This window comes from Barbus barbus (genome assembly GCF_936440315.1).
Source record: "Barbus barbus genome assembly, chromosome: 1".
Taxonomy (NCBI): Eukaryota; Metazoa; Chordata; class Actinopteri; order Cypriniformes; family Cyprinidae; genus Barbus; species Barbus barbus.
Window position 1 is genome coordinate 40,557,676 of NC_136729.1, and position 14,768 is coordinate 40,572,443.

The 14,768-nt window shown below is 38.5% G+C and overlaps 2 protein-coding genes across 7 annotated transcripts in view; one reads left to right on the forward strand and one right to left on the reverse strand.

Annotated features, from left to right (window-relative positions):
- Positions 1-6,380, forward strand: part of LOC306854703 (neogenin-like) — a 158,493-nt gene extending 152,113 nt beyond the window's left edge. For 3 of the 6 annotated variants that reach the window (XM_079392916.1, XM_079392913.1, XM_079392914.1), the window contains exons 23-28: positions 27-262; positions 980-1,072; positions 1,625-1,783; positions 2,786-3,034; positions 3,585-3,709; positions 4,578-6,380. In XM_079392916.1, the coding sequence (XP_079249042.1) occupies positions 27-262; positions 980-1,072; positions 1,625-1,783; positions 2,786-3,034; positions 3,585-3,709; positions 4,578-4,661 (946 nt within the window). In that variant the 3' untranslated portion in view covers positions 4,662-6,380. Of the gene's footprint in view, positions 1-26; positions 263-979; positions 1,073-1,624; positions 1,784-2,785; positions 3,035-3,584; positions 3,710-4,485 lie in introns of all 6 variants that reach the window. The other 3 variants (XM_079392915.1, XM_079392917.1, XM_079392918.1) reach the window with 1 other exon arrangement.
- Positions 6,295-11,631, reverse strand: LOC306855038 (small ribosomal subunit protein eS17-like). The gene is made up of 5 exons (XM_079393434.1): positions 11,569-11,631; positions 10,994-11,145; positions 10,770-10,875; positions 7,115-7,180; positions 6,295-6,907 (listed from the first exon to the last, which is right to left on the reverse strand). The coding sequence occupies exons 1-5, from the start codon at positions 11,569-11,571 to the stop codon at positions 6,830-6,832; spliced, it is 405 nt and encodes a 134-aa protein (XP_079249560.1). The 5' UTR covers positions 11,572-11,631; the 3' UTR covers positions 6,295-6,829.
- Between the last annotated feature and the right edge of the window lie 3,137 nt (positions 11,632-14,768).

Sequence of the window (14,768 nt, forward strand, 5' to 3'; positions counted from 1 at the left end):
CTCAAACTGTTTGGTATGATCTCCAGGAAGCGTGCAGCCTGCAAGTCTGCCAATGGATCCCACAAGTATAAGGGCAATTCTAAAGACCTGAAGCCACCGGACCTCTGGATTCACCATGAACGTTTGGAGCTAAAACCTATCGACAAATCGCCTGAATCCAATCCAGTCATGACCGACACACCAATCCCCCGATCCTCCCAGGACATCACCCCAGTGGACGGCTCCATGGATCCTATGCTCCAGAGACGTAACTCTTACCGTGGTAAGAACTTTGATTTAAAGACCCCATGAAATCAGAAAGCAAAGAGTTTTGTCTGTTAAAGATCATCTGTTTACTAGTGGTCACCCAAAGTTCTGGAGATATTTGATATATTTATAGTATTTCTCTTTAGAAAACAGACTGGACCCCTCTCACAATACCATCCACAACTGACTATAAGTAGCAAGTAGCTATAATGTAAACTTAAAGCTGCCTAAAAAATCCCTTTGATTGTCTTGCCCAACTTCCTGTTTCAGTAGGAAAATAACTGTCAACACAGGAAAGAAGATTTGTGACCATTTCATGGGGTCTTTAAACTTGACCAGCCTTCACCTGCTGCATAATCCATGACATCATTCCAGCTGCTGCTTTTGAAGGATGCTTCAAAGTCATGTCTACTATTTGTCATTATTGCTTGCGATTGGCATGTTCCTTGCTTAAAATGGAAAGACTTGTAGCCTTGTTTTCTTTGTTCTCGTGGCATGAATGGTGATATCCATCTGCTGCTGCCTACTCCTACAGATCTCCTGATATGTGTGTCTACAATGCCCTCTAATGGACAAACAATAGAATTCCACTGCAATAATGAAAATATCACATAATCTTGGCAACTAACTCTAGGATGTCAGCTGGTTGTCTTCATATGGCTCTTGTATTGGGAGCCTGTCGGGTGGGTAAGCCTGTCTCAATCTGATTGGCTGGTCGCTGTCTGATTTACAGGCCATGAATCAGAGGACAGCATGTCTACGCTGGCAGGTCGTCGGGGAATGAGACCTAAAATGATGATGCCCTTTGATGCACAACCCCCTCAGCGTAAGTGTGTGATCCTGAACCAGGGACCAGACACCCTTAATTTGGCCCTTTTTCTTTCAGTTAGCATATTAAACAATTTATGCTCTTTGGAATAACATAGTCCTCAAACAAGGTTCCCTGAGTTCATTATTGTAGTTGTAGGCCAAAAGCATACTCTACTCAAGTACACAGGTGCAAACAACTCAAGCTAAGAAAGCTAAACATTTCGAAATGCATGAGAATGTTCAGATCAACTGCTGCCATGGCAGAGCAATGGTCTATTGCTCAGCAAGAGATAATTGCTTAGCAAATTAGCTAAAGTTAGTTAAGTTAGCCACACAGCAACAGAGGAACAGATTGGCCAAGAATTTGCATCTGCATTTGCATACTTGTCTAGAGTATGTTCCTAGCCTAATGATAATTCTTTAACCTAGCAACATAGCGTGTCTTTCAATCTGTGTTGTTCTTTGTTTGCATGAGCAGATGTTATAGATGCACCATGCTTTCCATAATCTCATAGCTTTGTGTGCAAGCTCTAAACCATGGCGCTCTATTATTTGTGTCCATTCGCAGCTGTGATTAGTGCTCACCCCATCCATTCTCTCGATAACCATCACCATCATTATCACTTGGGCAGCCTGGCCTCTCCAACACGCAGCTATCTCCACCACCAGAGCAGCACGCGGTCCATCGCCACCCCCATCTCTCATCTAGACAGGGCAGACTCCACAGGTGAGAGCGCATTAGTGGGACTTTGTGAAGACCTTCATCCTGCCTGGATACAATTGTGTTAGACAAATGTTCTTCTTTTCCTCTCAAAATGGAGTTAAACTTACTTGGTGACCATGGAATTGTAGTGAATATTTCCATATCTCTTAATTTCCCCCTTTATCTCTCAAAGAGAACATACCTCCTTCTTTAGCACTTGCTTTACCGACATTACATGGTTTCTAGCTGGCCTTAGTGGGTCATTTTTTGTTATTCAGTGGTTCAGCCTGTTCTAGATTGTTGATCAACTGGTGGACCTGGTTTCAACCTGGTGAACCATCTTGGTCAAGCTGGTTAGAGCTGGCAGACTAACTGTGGCCAGCAACAAAGCAAATAACCATGCTCCAAAAACCATCTTTATGAATAGAAAGGCAACATGAAAACAAAATTTACCCTATTTACTTAAAGTCAGCATGAAGTCTATTTTCTACATTGATGTAATTGACCTTATTGTAAACGATTCATCCATGTTCTTTTAATTTGTTCATTATTTTGGCCTCATAATTTTTAATCAACATGTTATATCTCTATCTTCTGGTGAAACATTAGATTCCCCTCTGACGTTGTTTTTTTGGACTTCTCCATTAATTCCACCTAAACCTGCCTCTTTCTAACAATCGACTGCAACCTCACATTTTACCAATAGTTGTAGAGTTTTAATACAGTTAACATTAATGTAATAAACCTAATGGCAATTATACCAAACAACAATACATTTAAGGAAGAAATATTAAGGTTGAGATACATCAAGATGCTCTGGACTTTCACCTTCAGTCTCCACATCCTGGTCAAAAAAGATCAGAAGGACAGAATTCTAACTACTCGCATTTAGGTGTTTAACATGATATGACTTGTTTTCCCCAGCAGGCTTCTCATGATCTTTAAGGTTTCTTGTATTCAACACCCGAATGGTTAATAGTATGCCGTATGCACCATGTGCTGACCCATGTGCTGATGTAATTACAGAGTCCGTAAGGAACACCCCTAGTGCTGACCTGCACCCTCCGTCTGGGCAGCCCTCCTGCACCACTGACCTTTCAGAGACAGACATTAGCTACCACAGCTCAGCTGCTGAGGAGGAGCCAGCATTCAGTACACCCACAGCACATGTTCGTCCCACGCACCCACTCAAGAGTTTTGCAGTGCCTGCCATCCCAGCCCACCCCATGTATGACTCAGCAGCATTACCCAGCACTCCACTGCTGTCTCAGACAGGTAAGTTCCCCTTCACACAAGATATTCACATCCATATTGGGTGATCCAATCTGTGATGTGTAAAATAATGGCTTTTAACATAAAAATGTTTATTATATAGGCAGGTACATTCACCGGAATGAAAGCTAAGCTATTTGTAATTTCATTGGTGGAGTTAAAGGATGTAAATATCTTATCAGCATTGAGCTTAAAAAAATCTTGCCAACCAAGATGTACTTTCTTCCAAGTTAATAGCATTTACAGCATAAGAAAAGTCTGTGGAATACTGAGCCTAAATGGTACAAATATAGTGAGAATATAATAGGACCTAGAACAGACCCTTGTGGAGCACCACAGTTGAGATTGGCTGAACAGGAAGACAAATGGACTGATGGAAAATATTCTGTCTTTTAAATAGAAAATGAATGTATTCCAGTATCTTGGATCTAGTTGTCACACTCCAAATGCTCTAAAAATTACTTCATGCTTTGTGCATCCTTATCATGACTAGTACACATTTTCATGGTTAAAAGGGATAAGGACAGACACTGACTTGTGTGATTTGTTTTAGGGCCTCACTCAGTTAAAACAGCCTCTATCGGTACATTGGGAAGGACGAGAACTCCTATGCCTGTCATAGTTCCAAGTGCACCGGATGTCTCGGAAAGTAGCAGACTGCATGAAGATGCAGGGAGCGTGAGTACTTTTGTTCCTATAATGTTCTGTATTACTTTTTCTCTGTTCATTATGACTCTTACAACATAACCATGTACATTTGAGTCATTTCTGTTATGCAGTGACTAGCACTCTGTAACATGCAAAAAAAAAAATGCTTATGTTATATGTATTTTTGGTCAAGTCTAGGAGCTTTAACTACATTAAATGTGGTTTAATTATTTATACAGTGGCAAAATAAAATCTATCTATAACATAATATCAGTAAGGAACCAAAGTCGGCCATCTGCTCCAAAAATGTGTTTTATCTCATTTATTATGATAGGGACATGACAATGTACTGCTTAGTAGAATGACTTATTTACATAACATTTGGCATTGAATTCAAGGTATACATTTTATTATTAAACATCAGCCCTGTGACCTTGGGGTTCCTGCTGCCATGCTCTGCTGTTTGAGCTACAGCAGTGTCATGCAATGTTACATACTGTTTTTCTTGGGATACTGTTACATATTGAGTATACTGTTACATATTGATTATATTTGAATTTATAAAAAGCTAATAATAAAATTTTACATCTTTTTTTTTTTTCTCTCTCAAACCTTTACCTGCTTCTCCCTTTTAACGGCTGTATTTATTGCCCGCTTATTACAATTCATTATTGCAATTTTGCAATTTTTAAAAATGATTTAAAACTGCTGATCGGTTCTCATTTATCCTGCAAAATACCCAATACTACCGTATCCATTAAAACGCATGTGGCTGTGCTATTTGATTTCCTGCTTTTCTTCTGCAGTACCATTGACCAACCCCTCATAAACCCAATTCCCCAAACCCCATCTCACCCCCACCCCACCCCCCTGCAGTAACCTTCTTCATCTCCCTCAGAATTACGAGACGGACGAGTTGACGGAGGAAATGGCCCATCTGGAGGGCTTAATGAAGGACCTAAATGCCATCACGACAGCCTGAGCACAATCCTCACAATAACACTAGACCTCACCTGCCACGGGGAGGACGTACAGCATGGAGGAGTTCTCAATCATTCGCTAAATGGAGAGAGAAGAGAGTGAGATAGGGGGGGAAAAAACAATGTTTGGCATACCTTGCTTACTCTCAGGAAGGATGAGGACAGTGGACATTCTGAGAAAGGACATGGTTACTTCAACCAGATGATTGCGATTTTTCTCTCAGCATCCTAAAACGTTTCCTTATGTTTCAGCAGAGACCGTTTGAAAAGACACCGTTTTATTATCCTACGAAAAAAGGAAAACTACATTATGCTGGTGTATGTGTTGGTGCTCGTAAGGCACAATTTACAGTGTTTCATTTGTGTCTTTTCTTTGTATGTTTTTGTATCTATATATATTGCCCCCGTTCCAGTGAGCTGAGCGTTGGACATAGTCTTTTTGTCCTTTTTATTTCTGCAACTCATTTTGTATTAAGCATTTTGATTGATGTCTCTTTCTCTTTTGTATGTCATATAATGTGCCATGACTTATTTTCTTAAACATGTTTTGTATTGTTTTATATGCATATACACTTATCTGTTTGTATATATGTTTAAAATGGACTCATTTCATCACCACAGCAATGTTTTTGACCTCTCACGACAGTTTCTGTTTAGTCAGAGACATGCTGCTTTTTCATTTGCCATTGGAATGGATTTTTGCAGTCTGCGACATCACTTCCCCCTTCTACATTATGTCTGTTTTAAATGGGAGTTCCCGTCAGATATGCCTTATGGAATTTGTGTGGAATGGCAGAAATCAGTACAACTGGGAAATATTTTCAAAATGTTTATCACACAACACTGTGATATTTATTCTGTAATGCTGAACTGTTACTGGTCACTCAGTCCGTTGGTACGAGAGCGTAGACCTCTATCACGCATGCTGTCAGACTTGGTGCTGAAACTCAAAACTTCAGGTTGTACACATGTAACTGCTAACTGAACAAATTTGGTACATTGGAAAGTGCTTTATATGGTTTATTTCCTCTTGCTGCATTGGTCTGAATTCTTGTATCAGAGCTTACACAAACTCAATGAATGACAACATTCACTGTGAGATTTTACAGACCACATTCTTGGCACTTAATGCAACACTTTTATACAGAACTCCCAGTGCTCATCTTTTATTTTCCATTATATTTCTTGTAATTGTTTCATATGAAGTACTTGTATAGAATTTCAATGTGCGAGGCAAAAAACCCAACTATTCCTCCCCTGCCGGATATGGTTTTAATCTGTACTTTTACCCAAAGAAAATATGTAACAGCAATCATAATTTTGTTTTATGAATTTAAGGTCTCAAACATTTTCTTGAAGGTCATTCTGACTGTAAGAAATTCTGCGTAACTAGAGGGACATGTTAAAAAGCTTGGTAAAAAAAAACAATATTACTAATTTGGGATAACCTATCAAGTTGTAGAGTCAAACCTTTATTGCACTTTTTCAACAATTTCAAAAGAAAAAAAACATTTTTACATATCCTGTGTTTTGAATATAAAGCTCTATTTGTGTAAATGTAGTGTCATAGTTTAGCATAGGCAGCTGGTCTTATTTGTTCTTTTGCCTCTGAAATAATATTTGAGCGGCAGGTTTACTGTGTTGCATATGCAGAATTCTGTTGTTGCTTATTTCTGTACAAAGATCTTCTTGCTGTCTCTAGAAATACTCTGTGGCTTTTTAAAAAAAAATACTAAAAACACTGCCTTTGGTTCTAATTAACGTGCATGCACTTTACATGTTTTGAACTGCTTTTTTCCAGAACTCCATGACTTTTCTGGTCATGATTGCTGAATAAGACGCTCCAAACACTAGTTAGAAACTGCTAAAATGTAGCATAATCTGAAATGTAGCAATATTTTTCTTACTACAGAAAGCTGGTTTTCAAAGAACAGACACCTGACATTGGTTAAGTATGACCTGTAAACATTGTTACTATCAACATTTCAGAAACCCTTATGTGCAATCTAGTTTAAAACTTGCTTTGAGTGTAATTGAACAAGTCAGATCTGCAGTGTTATGAAGTGAGTGATGTCAGAATCATGATCATCTAGCTGATCAAAAATAACTTGTTCAAACACAAGGATGTTTTTTTTTTGCAGTCTTTATTGACTTCTGATAAATGACACCTCTAGACTCCTCTGGGTGTTTTAAAGTTCATTCCAATACTTGGCTGGGTGACCTGCAAGCTGGAGATGTTGCCGAAGTCCTGCAATGAGAGAAAGAATGGGTTAATGTAAGTTCCTTAATTCAAGTCTGAATATGAACACGAGAATGACAACCTTTGGTTTTGATAAATCACATGGTATTTCCAGAGCATTTGACAGCTGTAAAATATAGCCATTACAGCACAGGAAGCACATAGGATTAAGTTTTTGCAGTTCGAGCTACACAAACTAGAGTCAAATCAACTTACGAAAGTCTTCAGCATTTCCTTTGTATCTGGATCAACCTCAATAATCTCCTGATCCAAAGCAGAGACCTGAGAACAGTGAACAAGCACATGAAATAAGGGACTAATACAGTACTATTGACGTCTAACATGCACAAGAATTGATTTGGTCTCATGCAGCAAATTATACTACTTCTACAAAAGAGTTTACAGACACATAATAGCAGAGATTCTCATTTTTTTGTGCTCTTCATAAGCAAAGCCCTAGGAAACGCAGTAGATTTACATGTGAAAAGTTTTACATTAATCTGATTGTCTAATACTCAATGTGATGTAATGTCACATTTATGAAATTCGTCACTGTTGTTTTAATGATATGGAAGCTGGTATTATCAAGCATATCACTCAGTTTGCAACAAAAATACGCCTTGAGAGTTCAGGCTTTGCCTCATGATGTGGCCCAGCAAAATGCAGTTAGAATGATCCCAATTTATTTACAGGTATTTTCAGCTGGATCTGATACACAACTTAGAAGATAGCACCTTTAGTTTGAACCCACCCATGGAAAGCATCTGCAGTTGATGACAGAAACATTGTGACAGCTGTAAAGAAAGACCCTAAAACAACTGTTAGTGACATCAGCAACAACCTCCAAAGGGCAGGAGTGAAGGTATCACAATCTACTGTTCGCAGAAGACTTCAGGAACAAAAGTACAGAGACTACACCAGAAGATTCAAACCACTCATTAGCAAGAACGATAGGAGACGAGCCTCAAAAATTCTGGGACAAGGTTTTATGGACCAAAGTGATGGAAAGGCTAAAGTTTGTAGAAAGAAAGGATCTGCTCATGATCCCAAACATACAAGCTCATCTGAAACACAGTGTACACAGGTGTACATTATAATACACATTACACAAGTAATGTAATGGCTTGGGCTTTCATCGCTTCTTCTGGGACAGGCTCATTAATCTTCATTAATGATGTAACATGATGGCAGCAGCAAAATTAACTCAGAAGTCTACAGAAATATTTTGTCTGACAATTTACAGAAAGATGCAACCAAACTGATTGGGAGATCCTTCATCATGCAGCAAGATAATGGCTCAAAACATAGTGCCAAAACAACAAAGGAGTTCATCGGGGCAAGAAGTGGAAGGTTTTAGACTGGCCAAGTCAACCTCCACACTTAAACCCTGTAGAGTATGCATTTTACCTGCTAAAGAAGAGACTGAAGGGGGTAACCCCCAAAACTGAAAGAGGCTGCGCTGAAAGCCTGGAAAAGCATCACAAAAGAAGAATGCAAAAGTTTGGTGATGTCAATGCGTCACAGGCTTGATGCAGTTATTGAAAGCAAAGGATTTGCAACTAAATATTAAGTCTTTTTCACTTTAATCTGTTAATTCTATCGGTTCCAATACTTTTGGTAACACGAAAAATGGAAGGGTTCAAACAAAAGGTGCAATCTAAGTTGTGTATCAGATCCAGATATGAATACCTGGAAATAAAGCTGAAATGCTGATCTCATCTCATATTCATCTTTTGATGTCAAACCCAAATGTTTTCAGTCTACAGCAAAAATAAACGAATCGGCCTCACTGTCCCAATACTTTTGGAGGGCACTGCATCTACATACTGCTTCAGACACATCATCTGTGCCACTTCTGCATTGCAATATATCATTTGATTAACAGCCTATAAGGTCTTATTCTAACTGAAATTTATTAAAATGCAATAATTTGGCAAAAAACTAAGTAATACAAACCTTATTAGCTGTGGACTTTATTTACTTATGTTGAGAGTTTAAGGTTTGTATTATGTTGTATGTTGAGAGTTGCTGAAATCACGTTTGGTCTCATACTGTATCACGTATCTTGTCAGTGTGTGCACTTGCTTGGACATTTTTAGTGATTAATAGGAAAGTGGGTTCAGCATAATTCTAGTAGTGATTTGTTAGATAGGTATTAAAAAGGCTATTATACCGCGGCAGCCCTCGTGTGAAGCCCTCCTAGTGTGAAGACCATCGACTCTACCGTGTGACCCCACCGGACTGGGACACCAGCAAAGGATACAAGTAGGGATGTAACGGTATGAAAATTTCTTATCACGATTATAGTGACCAAAATTATCACGGTTATCAGTATTATCACGGTATTGTTAAAATGTGCTGGAGATGTACAAAAAGTACCGATACATAAATCACTTCACCAAATTTTATACTTAAAAATCAACAAACAGCAAATAAAATGACTTTTTGTTTGCATAATCACTAAAACAATAACATTACCAATGAGGTCTGGATTTTAAATGACAACTTGACTGACACCAGTTTAATAGCATGTTCAAATAAAGCTTTGAAAAAGTTTCATATAAAGGTAAACTGAATTGTTTAAATGTGTAGAATCCACATAAGCTTGTTTTTCATCAACCGGTTAAAATTTACAGCAGGGCATGCAAATTTGGTCCGTTTTTTGGCCAGACAGAAACTGCACACAGGCTGAATGTAAATAAGTGTCTGTAAATCCAGTCTCTGACAGCAGGTGGCGCTTTATATGGAAAAGCTGAATTACAGCTGATTCACGTGAAGTCCGCGAACAAAGCAGTATTGTGTTTAAGAACACTTCCTTTAGGTATTATATGGAGCTAAGATGAAAACAAAATGCCATCGAATCGTTTCTGAAGACAGTCAGATCCTTCAGAGGTACATTCATATAATTAATTCACTGATATATTCATTTGTATAATTCCCTCAGCACTCTTTTAAAACCTCTCATCTTTTCCGCCGTTTTCTCTCAGAATGAAACTCTGCTGCTGTGCGCTCGTGACACTGTTAACACTCTGCTTTATGCCGGACAGTATTTATTTATCGTGAGTTGTTCAAATCGTGGTAATCGAATACGGTTTTAATGATAATTAAAATATGAAACGGTAATACTAACCGTGGGGAATTTTATCATGATTTATCGTCAAACCGGTAATCGTTACATCCCTAGATACAAGTATCGCTTTTTATTTTTTTTCCTTTATATGTTTACTATTGAAATGTTGTTGTATGCATTTGTCAATTTTATTTAATTTCTGTATTTTCTTAAATTGGTGTGTTTAGAGTATTTACAAAGTGTTAACTTTTAGTTTTAGTTACTTTTTCTTATTTGTAAGTCGCTTTGGATAAAAGCGTCTGCTAAATGACAAAGTATATATACACACACACATATATAAATAAATATAACAGCCCACATCCATGTCTCATAAGGTTTAAATTAAAAAATAAATATATACATATAGATACACCGTAGTAAAGATTTGAAGTGGATCAAAAAAGTTCAAAGTTGTCCTAAGACATGAACGCATTTTGGTTTTAATGTTTCAGGAAAACTTAAGGTTTTGATCCACTTCAAATGTTGACTAGTGTATACAGAAATAATGCCTCTGAAAAATGTCAAACATTGCCGCTTATTGAAAGAGTTCATTTCTCACTGGTATGAACTGACCACCACACAGAAAATAAAAGTTTCGGGAGCTTACCCAGTCAAGGTTATCAAAACACTCAAGATATTACTGATCTCCAGAAGATTTGGGTCATTATCACACACTTAAATGGCAGCTCTTTGGATTCTGTTGATGTAGATTCTGTGTGAAGCTACTGATGAGCATGTAGTGTGAAATAACCCGCTACTGACCTCTGGGACATAGTTATCCCGTCTCTCTCTCTCCTCCTCCTGCAGTTTGATGGAGATGCCTCTGACAGGACCCCTCTGAATGCGCTTCATCAGATGGGTCACATACCTGCAGAGAGACGAATTCTATTTTATATGTAGATTAAAAAAACAAGAATGTCTGCATAATAACTAGCCACAATCTTATCGCACAGCCCTGATGGCCATATTCATGGCACTTGACTCACCCCGCGATCTTGTTGCGCAGAGGTTTGCTGGGGATGATGGCGATCTCCTCACACACTCTCTTGTTGATGTGGAAGTCATTGCCCAGGCGGGTGTAGTACTTCTCTATGACCACCCGAGCGGCTTTCTTCACGGTCTTGGTTCTCACGCGCCCCTGTCAGCAGACACCAGAGTCAGGCACAGTAGCGAGGGATCAGCGGCGTCAACAACATAACATTCATAAATCATAACAGAAACTAGCATCACTTAAACACGTACTAAAGCTATGGATTTAGCGGTTTTCCCCTCAAATCACCACATGAAAACGGCACTCATATCCTGTGAGCTATTTAGAGAAGTTCAATGTATATAAATCATTATTATTGTCTCTCGCGAACAGAAGTTGTGAACCGGGAAAAAGACGCGGAGTTGTTTTTTCAACATCCTACATTACCGCTGCTGCCAAACGGCAAAATACTCAACATAAACCAATCTTGGGAGTATTAACAAAACATTTTGGTGCTTTTAAGAACGTGACGAGATGATAAAACACGGGATTGATACGGATTGACAGGAGTTCACTGTGAAACATACACACCATATTGAGCAGGTCTAGAGGAAAAGGAGTAGAACACGACGGAGCGGAAGTTTATAAAGCTCTGCCGGAAATTACATAAAAGTCTCTGAATGAGAAACATCCCCTGCTTCAAATAAAAATAAAAAAAGTAAAATAAAAAAGACAAAAAAGGGGCAGTTTTATTTAAAACGTGCACGTTACACAACTAACAAAATAAAGATAAAGTTGTATTTTTTTTTACTGCAGACTTCAGGGTAGAATAATTAACTTAGATCTTAAAAAGAAAGAAAGAACGAAAGAAATCGCTGTATATTTTTTTTCCTTAAGTGTAAAGTTGTACCCTTTGACCCTGCAGACATCTTACCCCAAAATATTAGGTTGCTTGAAAATGTTAATCCTAGGCCTGGTTTCACAGACAGGTTTTAGACTAAATCAGGATTAGGTCATGGTTCAATTAGGACATTTAAGTCATTTTTATAAACATGCTTAGAAAAAAACATTACTGGTGTGCATTTTGAGACAAAAAAGGCACTGATGTATTTTAAGATCAGTCAGTGCAAGTTTCTTTCAGTTGAAACAGCTCAGACTTATATTTTAGTCTAGGACTAGTCTTAAGCCTTGTCTGTGAAACCGGGGGCTAACGTGTTAAAGGGTGATTGAAAGTGGACGTATTGGGTTTAACTTGCCTCAACAGTCTGAGATAAAAGTGTTATGGGGGAGAGGATGAAATAAGTGTATGTGTGTGTACAAATCGGGGACAAACTTGTAAATCAGCTAAAACTGAAAACTCATTTTTGGGGACATTGAGGGACATCAAAAAAAAATAAAAATAAAAAAAAGTACTGAAACATTTCAGTGAGGGTTTCAGTATTTATAATTAGCTCAATATAAAAACAGTAGAAGTCTATGGAACGTCCCCATTTAAATCGCTGTGTAAAAATGTGTAAACTAGGGATGCACCGAATGTTCGGCAACCGAAATGGTCTAATATGTACCGAACAATGACGTGACGCGATCAAATGAAGCAAACACGTCTGCAGTGTGAAAGCATTTAAAACTGTCCGAGAAAGACAAAAAAAAATTAAAAGCACGAAGCACCGACAGCAAGAGACTGCATCTCATGTCTCCGATAAGAAGAGGAAGAGGTGGTTGATGCTTGCCCTGGGGCCGGGGCCGTAGCTGGGGTTTGTGGGGCAGGTTGTACCAGTGGGTCCTGTTTGAAATGGTTTAATTTGAATGTTCGTTCTAATTATTTATTTGTGCTGTTTACACAATGTTTTAGTTTTTTCAAGTTTGTAGGTGTCCAGGTACAGAAACCAAATAATCAAATGTAAAATAGCACTACATAGTCTTTACTGTAAGAATTAAATATACAGTCAAACCAAAATTTATTCAGACACCTTCATTTCTCACATTATCAGTTTATTTGCTATAGTTTAGAAAATGGTAATAAAATATGCCAAGAACTCAGAGTTAAACTGTGTCAGAACAAATGTCTCGGCATCGGTGAGAAGATAATGGGCCAGAGCCGCGCCGACTCTACAAAACACTTCTGGCTGACAGACGGCTTTTTCTATCTGGGCCGATCTCGGCTGAAAGCTGTTGTATGCACGGCAGGTCCAATAATAATGATATTTATTTTGTGGTAACACTGCCGTGTGGGAAGCTCTGACACAGAAAAATACTATAGATACGTAAGAGAAAGGCGTAAAATGTAAGAGCATCATCTTTTGTTCTTGAATGGAGACCTAATCTGTATGCTGCACAATTTAAAAAAAGTATTTAAAATACTTAAATTTTAGAGTAAATGAAAACTTTTGAAGCGTATATATGCCGTATGATGTGACTAAAATCATATTTATTTTTACTGTGGTGGGGATTATTATGAGCACTTTATTTCTGAACACTTTATATATGTAATCTGAGTTTTTTTCTTCTTTTTTACAGAAATTCTGAGCTGCTGCATGAACTTATGCATGAACATTCATCAAACATTATGAGGTGCAAATTCTGGGTCTGGTCCTAATGACTGTAAAAAACTGTAATAATTACCTTACAATATATATTTATACATATATTTCAAGGCTGGAACTTGGAAAAACTTTCAAGCTAATGCTGCTAAAATGGAGGTCGAGGGGACTATGAAGAGGAGGCTCCAGCTGTCAGATCAAAAGGGCGGATTCGGGAGACAGACACACTCTGTGAGTTAAAATGTCCAATCTCTTTAACCCTCCATACACACAACACACCATCACATCTCTATAATTCAAATCCCTTAAAGCATCTTTACGCTGCACCAATTAGGGTAAGCAGCAACACTTAATATCTAATGTACTTGATCATTTGTAAGAAGAATGACATCAGAGCTTATATTAGTCGCTTATACTGTCTCACCCTTATCCCTAGGTTACAGTAATCAGCTGATCCAGTCAATGTTTTTAAATGTGTTTCACTGCTGAATTACATTTAGCAGTTTCTGGGCCACATTTGGCCCGGGGACCAAGCCGAGTCTCAGTCGGATCTGGCTTAAAGTGTCTGGACCAGATCTGGGCCACATAAAATAATAGAAGTCACTCTACAGTATGCAGGCCAAATCTGGGCCACATCAATAAATAAGAGTCATTTTACAGGGCCAGAGGAAATAGTTTGAGTTGGTTTTCAGTGTGTGGGCCAGTTTTGGGCCGGGGACCCAGCCAGAAATGGGCCAGAATTGATGCAAGGTTGTGGTCCAGAGGTGGGCCAGACAAATTATGCTATCTAATGTTTAAATTGGCAAGACCTCCCCCCAGTCAGAGTCGAGCCCGCAGTTTAGCGGTTGTGTGAAACGTGAATTAAAAAAAAGAGAAAATATCACAACACATAGCCAGGGCTCTACAGTGCGACCATCTTAGTCACATTTGTGACTGAAAAGTACATGCGCGACTATCAAAAAGTATTTGAGCACCTGTGCAACTAACCCGATCAGGATATTTGTGTTTGAGCTCAGAGGAGCTTCAAAGATTTCTACTTGCGTGTTTGTGCAGCATTGAGTAATGTATCTCAGACACATTTTGATTTCTTGAATGCAATGTTATTCAGAATACACTCACTGCTCAAAACACTGGCGTTTTGTTCATTGCCGAGTTATGCAAGCTCACAAATCCTCTCATTATAGTAGATAGAGAGTCTGTAGAGAGTTCGTTGATTATAATGGAGTTTTGTGAGATCGCGATGAACTGAAG

What these genes read in the sequence shown, in the direction of transcription:
- LOC306855038 (XM_079393434.1), bottom strand. An exon ending in CTGCGCAACAAGATCGCGGG is followed by an intron (nt 10,876 to 10,993) that starts GTGAGTCAAGTG and finishes GTCTCTCTGCAG; the next exon opens with GTATGTGACCCATCTGATGA. An exon ending in GGGATAACTATGTCCCAGAG is followed by an intron (nt 7,181 to 10,769) that starts GTCAGTAGCGGG and finishes CACTGTTCTCAG; the next exon opens with GTCTCTGCTTTGGATCAGGA.